The 10,440-nt window shown below is 33.4% G+C and overlaps 1 protein-coding gene across 1 annotated transcript; it reads right to left on the bottom strand.

Moving 5' to 3' along the window:
* Nucleotides 1-355: 355 nt before the first annotated feature.
* LOC149550716 (aquaporin TIP3-1-like) lies at nt 356-4,879 on the bottom strand. Its single transcript, XM_089789576.1, has 3 exons — nt 4,504-4,879; nt 2,892-3,142; nt 356-1,229 (listed from the first exon to the last, which is right to left on the bottom strand). Exons 1-3 carry the CDS (start codon nt 4,634-4,636, stop codon nt 852-854), a joined length of 762 nt encoding a protein of 253 aa, XP_089645702.1. The 5' UTR covers nt 4,637-4,879; the 3' UTR covers nt 356-851.
* Nucleotides 4,880-10,440: the final 5,561 nt, after the last annotated feature.

Genomic DNA, 10,440 nt, shown 5'->3' with positions numbered 1-10,440 from the left:
GCCTTACGAAGATTGTCTAACAACAAACTAGTACATGGCTTGATGGCATTCTAGAAAGCAATACTAAAGTTTATCTATAGTATCTGAAATCTAAGAAGACATTCTCAAACTCAAAAGCTGAAATACTAAAAGAATGTATTTAGTCTCTGAAATCTATGATAGCATTCTCAAAAGCAAAACTAAAATCTATACATAGTCTCTGAATCTATGATGGCATTCTCAAAAGCAATACTAAAGTTTATACAGAGACTTGAAATCTATAATGGCATTCTCAAAAGCAATATTAAAATTTATGTAGTCTCTGAAACCTATGATGGCATTCTCAAAAGCAATACGAAAATTTAGACACAATCTCTGAAATCTAATATCAGATTCTGTGTTGATTTAAATGCTGTAAATGACTACATGCAAGAGACTACACATTCTCTGAGATCTATGATGGCATTTGCACATTCTCTGAAATCTATGATGGCATTTGCACATTCTATACTAAATTTTTATAAATCTAATGTCAAAATGTCAAATTGTCTGCTGATTTGACAAACTAAATGCAAGAGACTACCATTCTCTCAAATCTATAATGGCATTGTTAAAAAAGCAATACTAAAATTTATTCATAGACTCTGAAACCTAATGTCGAATTCTTTGCTGGTTTGCAAAACGACATACAAGAGACTACACATTATCTGAAATCTACGATGAAATTGTAAAACGCAATACTAGAATGTATACATAGTCTCTGAAATTTAACATCAAATTCTATGCTGATTTAAAAGCTGTACAGAACTACATGCAAAAGACTACACATGTAAAACAAGGAAAGGAAAAACCCAAGTTGATGATGAAGCAGCTCAGTAATCCTCAGCTGTCAATGGCCTGTGAGGAGGTTCAGTGGGAGTCATGAAGAACTCATAAATGAGACCAGCGAGGCCAGCACCTATAAAAGGACCCACCCAGTGAATCCACTGATACCGCCATGACCAGCTCACTAAGGCAGGTCCAAAGGCCCTTGCAGGATTCATGGAAGCTCCTTCGAATGCCCCACTTGCCAATATGTTTGCAGCCACTATTAGTCCTATCGCAAGGGGTCCTATAACTCCCAGACGCCCTCTTTTTGCATCAATAGCTGTTGCATATACTGTGTATACGAGCCCAAATGTCATCACTATTTCAAACACTAGGGCGTTGCCTGCACCTACACCGTGTGCCACCTTCAACACTGGGAGGTGCTGCATATATAGCCAACAAAAAATACTACAAAATCAAAATCGATATATATTTTTTCTAATTGAAAGGATGCAAAATACAATAGTAGTTGCAGTAAAGAAATTACAAGAATGGAAGACAGTAAAGAGAGTAAAGTCTACAAACATATATAGTTATACACGCGGAAAAACAAAGAGTTGCTGAGATTATTTTCACAGTGTACGAGCTATGTTGTGAAAAATCGTTTTGATTGACTTCCCAAAGTATGCTTTGTGATTGATAAAACCTTTCGAATCACTCCTTCATTCATTATCACAATGAGGGAATCATCTTGTAGACATGATCTTGATACTTGATGTTTCAAATAAATGTCTTTACATTTCAGCAATTTACGATATTGTGGTGTTTGTTTTGTATCATGTTTCACTAAATTTCCAAAGTTCATGCTATTATAACAATCCATGCTAGTGAGCCTCTCATGGGAGAGGTCTTGGGTTGAATCCAATCGGGTTAAAATCTCAAAAAATAATAACAATTCATGTAGGCTATAAATGTTTGTAATCTATCATCAGGATGCTGTTGAAGAGCATAAGGAATAAATGTTTGAGGACATAAGTGAATTCTGACATTTGATAATTTCTTACCTTCAAGAAGTGAGAGGATGAGAGGATGTTGCTGAAGAGCATTAAATTTATTTGTTTTATATTTTTATATTTTTATTTTTTACCATTTTGAACTCTTCAAGGAGATGATGTTCAAAAACATGTTCATTTCTCAAATTCTAAAATTCTAGAAACTAGAAGGAAAAGATTAGAAAGGGTTGGATATAAAATAAACATGTACCTATACATGTTATGTTTTATTGGTAAACGAACAAATTAAAACTAAATGCTGAAGCACATTTTTATTTGCATACAGACAAAAGAAACTAACTAAAAATATCTCCCAAAAAAATCTTTATTTTTTTCAGGAGCATCAATTATTAAAAAATTAACTCATGTTAAAAAATAGCCCAGAGCAGCATAAATGCTACCAAGTAAACTTATTTTCCCAAGGCCCAAACTGACGACTCTTGGTACAGAACACGGAGCTTCAGATTTGTACTTATTGTCTCTCTCCTTGCTTGCTTGTTTGTTCTAGTGTTTCATTCTATGTGGGTTTTTGTTGAATTATATTGTTATTTAAAACAAATCTAATATATATTCTTGTTTATTGTTTTTCATTATATGAGACTTCCTTATCGCTTTAATATTTCTTTATATACACACATAATATTAAGAGCAAGTAGAATATCAAGCACAATCTAAGATTGTTCACAATCTATGATGATGAAATTGCTTCTAGATTCGATTTGATTGTGTAACTGGTTTTGCATAAACGTTTCTTATATGAGTTAAATGATGGATCTAGCTACACTATCTAATACAGAAGCAACTTCAGATGAACACATAATAGTTTTCTCTATATTCATAATATATTTGCACACTTAAATCTTTTTTTAAAAAAATTATGATAATATATTTATGAGATATAATCTTTAAATATGTATATATGGGTGTGAGAGAATATTATATAAGCTTGTGACGATACGCTAGTTCTAGTTGTGAAGATGATTTTGAGGCTTGACTTGATAAAAGATTAAGAGACTACACAACTGAATGAAAGGTATCAGATAAATGGGTTACCGCTTTTCGGGTGGTGAACATGAGAAGCAGGGAAGCAACGATGGCGCCAAGAAGCTGAGCAACCCAGTACATCACGGCTCTCAGAAGCGACACGTGGCCTCCAACAAGAGCACCAAATGTCACCGCGGGGTTGACGTGGCCCCCAGATAAATTTGTGGCGACTGCAACAGACACGAAAAATGCTAGACCGTGTGCCAGCGCGATCGTCAGTAGACCGCCAATTGTCGTCGGTGCACTTCCTGTCATCTTCGCTGCATGCAAGGAAAAAACAATAAACAGCTCTTTGCTTAAGCAACAATTTTGTACTTCAAACAGACACAAAAAAAATCTCTCACAATTACTGTCTGTACAAAAGAACAAGCTTAAATCTTTGATTTTATTTGTAAGGATTTTGAAAAACATGGATCCTAATTTAGTCAAACGAAGAACTCCACAAGTTTAGATCCATAAGCTTCTGAGGAAAATTTCAGAGATAAACATGTGGAAAACCAAAAGAACTCAAAACTTGGGAGAAAATAATTCATCAGAAAAACGAAAAATCAAAAGCTATGTGTGAAAACGCGGAGAGCTCAACGTGAAAATCAAATTTATAACTTAAATCAAAATGTTCTGTACTAACTACTAAATAACAACTTTATTTTCAGTATCTTGGATCAGCACAAATTTAATTGTAATATTACAAAGCTGCACTGAAATTCATTTTTCCCAAAGTTGTGAAAGATTTGAAAGAGTTTTGGAAGATCTCTTTAAAAAACTCGGAGGCGAAAAGAAGATATAGATAACAACAAAGTTAATTTTTACAAAAAAATTAATGATACCGGAAGCAATGGCAGCTCCTAAATTTTGCTAAAGTTGTGTTTCGGAAGATCTCTAAGAAAAACTGGCAGCCGTAAAGAAGATTTAGATAACAACAAGGTTAAGTTAAAAGTTTTCTGTTTGAATGATACTGGAAGCAATGGCAGCTCCTAATTTTGACTAGAGTTGTGGAAGATATGAAAGAATTTCGGAAGATCTCTGAGAAAAACTTGCCGACGAAAAGAAGATTTATATACTAACAAGGTTGATTTAAAAGTTTATATTGCAGCTCCTAATTTTGACTAGAGTTGTGGAAGATATGAAAGAATTTCGGAAGATCTCTGAGAAAAACTTCAGACGAAAAGAAGATTTATTTAATAACAAGGTTGATTTAAAAGTTTATATTTTTTGGATTGATACCTCAAGCCATGACAGATCCTAATATGAATGAATTTTGAAAAATCTCAGAAAAACTTGCAGACGAAAAAAGATTTAGATAATAACAAGGTTAATTTAAAGATTTGTTTTGCATGATACCACACGCCATGACAGATGCTAATTTTTCCTAGTTGTGGAAGATAATGAAATAATTGAGGAAGATGTCTGAGAAAAACTTGCAGAGGAAAAGAAGATTTAAGGTTAATTTAAAAGATATTTTTTGAATGATTATACCACAAGCCATGGCAGCTCCTAATTCTTACTAAAGTTGTGAACTTTTTTGGAAGATATATAAAAGAAAAACTTGCAGACGAAAAGAGGTTAAAGAACAACAAGGTTAATTTAAAACTTTAAAAAAAAAAAAAATTGGTTATGATACCGCAAGCTATGGCAGATCCTTCAGCTGCGAAGACGAAGATGAGAGTGGAGAAGAACTCAGCTATGGTGGCTCTGATCGAATCCGGATGGGTGGCCTCGTCGGCTCCGCCCATGGCAACTCTTCGCACAGGCATCTTTCAATAAATTTATGAAATCTCTTTGCTGTGATTCGAACTCGTGACTTGATGAATATCAGGCATCTATTTTTTAAGCTGTAGTACATATACGCTAAATATTTTGTTTTGAGTCGAGTGTGGTGGCATATATACAGAGTTGGCAGCTGGTTTTGTGTGCTCAGGACACGCCCGTTTAGCTCGCCACGAAAGTCGCACAAGACAAGAAAAGTTTCACGTTAAAAGACAGAAATTTGTAGCAATAAGATTCCTTTGCAAAGATGTTTTCTATTCATGATTTTATTTGTAAAATTGTAGTTTTATGATTTAGTTTGATCAAACAAAATAGGGATTAGCTCATATGTTGTTATAGCATCTGATGTAGATTTCTTTTATGATTCAACTTTTTGTACAATTTTGTTAATTCTTTATGTACTTTGTTCTATATCTTAAAAATAAAAAATAAAAAAAACAAAAAAAACATTATTCTATGAAGAGTATAAAGTACCTTTCATTAAGGTGTAGATGCATGTGTCATTTTTCATGGTGGATATTATTATTTATTATAGAAGGGAGAGTTATGCATGTGTCATTTTTCATGGTGGATATTATTATTTATTATAGAAGGGAGAGTTTTCATATGGAATGAGACAAAGTGTCATACAAAATCATCTATAATCACATCAACTTAAAAGAATGATCATGTGGAGGATGAACAAGAGGGTCAGAATGTTCTCTTGCAGTTGAAAAAGGATATTCTTTATCAAATAGAAGATAAATATCATTAATGAAGCCTCCCAAATCTACATTGCATGATTCCATAAACAAACCTCTATTGTTTGTTAAGTAGTTATCTCATGAATCTATGTGTTGGAGATAAAGTGTATCTAGCTGCACTAAATTATAAAGAGATGAAATTATAGAAATGTAAGCATGTGGAAGATTTTGATGTTGCAACCTTGTCCTTCTAAAGGATATCCCACAAGAAAACCTACCAAATCAAAATTTCGTCAAGCCCAATGAGGTCTTATAGAAGAAGATAAAGAAATATTCTCAACTACAAGTGGATATCATGAAGGTGTAATCTTGTGAGTCAAAGTTCAAGTAGTATCTGCATTGTCTTAAAATGGGCACACTTGCCTTTTAAGACCTTTTAACACCATTTCCATAATTCCTTTCTCGGACCATGGATGTTGTGCTCGATGTCTCATTTCCCCTCTCCCCTTTCATTTCATGCTTCTTTGTCATCTCTCACCTTCTGACATAGTCTTCTAGGTGATGTTTTGTCACCATTTTTGACCATATCTCCTAGTTAGTATGTTATCTTTTAGTTGAACCTGTACCTCTTTTTGGACATTCTTTAGGCCTTCCTATTCCTGGTGGTTGCCGAATTCAAGGCCCAAAATTCCTCAAGTTTACCAATTAGTTTATTTTATTCCCCAATTTACCTGAGTTATTTTCTCACCCAAAAACTAGTATAAAAGGAGTCTTTAGAGCCTCATTTTCATATCTCATTCTCAAGACATCAAGCATTCATCAAATCATCAAGCACTCCAGGCATTCTAGAGCTCAAGGTGTTCAAGCATTCAAGCAAACAAGTCTTTTTCAAGCATTCAATGATTCTTTGTGGGCATTTCCTCTTCGAGGTGTAGCATTTGTAGGCCAATAAGGGAGGAGATCTACATTAAGGCATTTATTATCTTCTTCAAAAACTCATGAATCTTCTATTTTGCATGTATCACCATTATCATGATCACTGTACTAATAATTGTCAAGCTTTACACAAGATCTATCAACTCATTAATGATGAGGTTATTCACATGTCTCCTTATAATGAGCTATCATTAATCATGAGGTTATTCACATGTCTCCTTATAATGAGCTATCTTTTACTTCTAATTTCTTTAAATAACATTTAAGTCCTTATTGTGTTTCTCCATGTCATGTAACATTATTGGCTTTCTTTCTAGGGGCTCATTGTCATACATGGTTTGCTTTTTGAGTAGCATAATAGGATATAGTTTTTTAATTTTCCCTTCTCTTGTTCCTATACTTGGGAGGCCATGTCCTTCTTATTTACTTTCTCACTAATCCACTATTTCCTTTGGTTGGGTGTTATTTTTTGATATTGCTATCAAGATTTATCTGTCACTACAATATTTGGGGTGAAATTATGATGGCGATCTAGTTTGCGTTGATTTTCATTTTTTTTTTTGCAATTTCCCCAATGCCATCGCAATACCAACATCAAAGTCGTAAGTGTGATGTCTACATAAGTATAAACAAAGAAAAATACAATATGACATAAATGATTCCCCATTCAAATGTTTTGATTGTAGAGAGTTGTGCATGAAAGAAGGTGGAGAGCTTTGAACAAAAGAAGGTGGAGAGTTGCACGCAATAGAAGGTGGAGAGCTCTGAATGTCATTGTGCCCTTGTCCTTGGTGCATTTTATTCTTGTGATATCCCTACATTTCATCATTGTGCCTTTTCTCTACATTTTGCTTCCCTGACCTTACTCTATGAATTGGTTGTCATGCCCTTGTCATCTCTACGATTTTGGTGCCATGTTCTTGCTCTACGATTTTGGTGCCTTACCCTTGCTCTGTAATTTCGGTGTCATTCCCTTGGTCTACAATTTGTTGCCATGTTGTGCCCTTGCTCTATGATTTTGTTGCCATGTTGTGCCCTTTCTATGTGATTTCGTTGCCATGCCTTAGTTCTGCAATTTTCTTCAAGGGCTATGCAAATGTTGGTTTCTTTTCCTTCGAAATAGGTATCTCTTTATATCTCCTTCTGAACATCTATATTTAGAGATCTTTTTTAAGATGCTTATATTACATCTTAGCACAATAGAAAAATTGATCCAGTTGCATACATATTCTAGAATCCAAATAATAAAATAATAAACCTCACTCAACCTATGTTAAGCGACTTACCTCAAGATCCTCCACAAAGATAATGTAGACTAGGAAAATGGGTAGAGTTCACAAAATTTTTTACAAAAACATATCATAAAAGATATTTTTAGAAAGAAACTAGTCATAACCAATTAAATGGATCTAGTTGTTGATTACAAAATCCTATAGAGCTATTATTAGATTAGGTGCATTAAAACGAACAATCAGCTTTCCCATCTAGTAGGATCAAATATAGTTTTCCAAGGTGATATAATTGCATATGCAAGGAATTGAAGAATAAATTCAATGAAAATTTGAGTGTAAGGAGTTGAAGAAGCAAGTTGTGCTTCTGTATAAATACCATAATCATGAGGCTCATTCCCTTGCATAAGCCTCTATCACAATGACATTACCTCTAAACCATGCAAAGGATGTTGAAGTGGTTCCCAACCTTGAAACACTCTTATAAGCATTTGATATTTGGACTATAAATTTTCAAAGACACATGCAAGTGATTCCAATGTCATATACCTACCACAACACTATCTTGGATTATATCTAGTGGCTCCCATAATATCCTCTATATTGTCTACCTATTGTTTCTATTGTGCTACTCCTCCTTTGTTCTCATGCCTTCAATTTTGATTATCAAACTTTTGAACATCTGCCCCTACCTTATCCAAAATCAACTTCACATTATGTTGTAACTCTAGCATAGGTGTTTGATCATCGATAGCTTTCATTTCAGCATTCAAGTTTTCAAGATTAGTCAACACCCTCACTTGTGCACCTCTCATGTCAAGCACTTTTTGTATTGTTTCAACACCATGTTCTTGCTTCTGAGCTAACAGTTCTTCAAGTGCATTTTCTTGTAAAATATTAATTTTGTTGAACAATTGTATACTATTAGAAAGTGTGTTATTGTTTTCATGTATGTATGTATATATAATAATGAATAATAATAATGTTTTCATTTATGTCAAAATAATAGCTAAAATTACCATTGGATCATATAATAATGAAGTAATCAACCCAGTTAATCAAAAACTATACCAATTTAACTATTGTTTCCAATGTCATAGTACCTTCAGATGCATTTTTTTGTAGAACTCTAATTTTGTTGAACAATTGTAAACTCTTAGAAAGTGCATTGTTGTTTTCATGTATGTATGTATATATGTATGTATGTATATATGTATGTATATATAGGTATGTATATGAATGTATGTATGTATGTATACAAAGAGACCTTGGGGATTGTAGATTATGGATTATAAACAAAAAAGAAAAGAAAAAACAACATTAATCATTCCCCATTTGTTTTGATTGATTGTGGAGAATTGTGCATGAAAGAGGGTGGAAAGCTCCAAATGGGGGTGAAGAGCTCTCAACATTGGTGGAGATTAGTGAAGATCAAGGATTTTGTTGCAGTTCAATTGTGATGTTTGTGTCCTTGCTCTATGATTTTCTTCAAGGGGAGAAGAGGTACCTATGCAAATGTTTTTTTTTTCCCTTCTAAACATGTATCTCTTGTTCATATATAATAGCTTTGGTTAGATTCAAGGATAACTGACTATGATGATTGTATGCATATGTGCATGTATGTATGTAAATCAGTTCACTATGTGAACTGCTTTACATGCATACACACACACTTGCATAGTACTTATGCTAAATTAAATTAATCATTCATGTCTTCAATTCACACAAGCAATTATCGTTGCATTCAATTGAATTTATTCATACCAAATTAAGTATGTAGAAATCTATGCATACAAATTATATTATCTCTTGGTGATTAATTAAAGATCTCATGCATAATATCGTCTAGGTAATGATTGGATGCATTCACATTGAGTCATAATAGGATCGAGTAGATGATCTATTTATGTTACTTCGTACATATTTTATTGAACATTTTGTTTAACATACTTAGTAATACTAGAATTATACAGCTATAGCTAGTACTCTATTTATTTTATTTAATGATATACATTTGAGCCTATTATTTTTCTTAAAACTAGACTATATATTTGTTATCACTAAAACACAAATATAGATCTCTGATAGTTATCTTTTTTAATTTCAATATATTCATATTTAACATGAAGAGTTTCCACTACTAGACAATGGAATAGCCACTATGAGGAGCCACATAGCTCATGGATTTTTTCACCAAATTCTATTTTATTATTTTTTGTCGTTCAAAAATATTATAGGTGAACAAGCCTTTAAAGCCATAGCCACAACCAAGAAATCTATGTGAGCAAGCATGAATCCACATATCCCATGCCATGTTCCCATCCTTAACAAATGCTCGCTTGGCTAACCTGTCAAGACTTTTTCTGCTCGAATCTTGCCTTTTTGCCTTCTGTCTTCTCACATAAACAACTAACCTTATGGCTTCTTCTATAGTAGAAAGTCCACAAAACCACTCAATGTTATTACATAAACCATATGTTAAAACCATGTTCTACCTAACCCATTGACCCCACATATAATATTAGAAATTTAATTATTTTCCCCAAAATTAAATAATTATATGAAATATAATCACAATGTTACAATAAAACTCATCAAGTATATCCCATGGGAAACTTTACATGCTGCATGTCCATCTAGGTGCAACATTTCATGATAAAATAAAATAATATAATATAACAATATTGTGCATTGTGTGCAACACCCATTATCTTAACAATCTCCCACTTGTTGTATACATTGCATAGGGTCAATCTATAGCCACATAAATAAACAAGGGAGCAATCCCTCCTAGCACATCCACCATCATGGATCAAAGTACACAAAGTGCTCCATCTTGGTACCTAAAACATAATCAAAGTATCCAAAATCTCAAACATGAATGATCTCACCTCGTATTATGCTACTACCACCGAACATACATAGAAGCCATCCAAATAGAAA

This window comes from Cupressus sempervirens, chromosome 6 (genome assembly GCF_028749045.1).
Source record: "Cupressus sempervirens isolate cs-2001-9-10 chromosome 6, ASM2874904v1, whole genome shotgun sequence".
Classification (NCBI taxonomy): Eukaryota; Viridiplantae; Streptophyta; class Pinopsida; order Cupressales; family Cupressaceae; genus Cupressus; species Cupressus sempervirens.
Note: the sequence above shows the minus strand (reverse complement) of the source record. Positions and strands in the feature narration are given on the sequence as shown.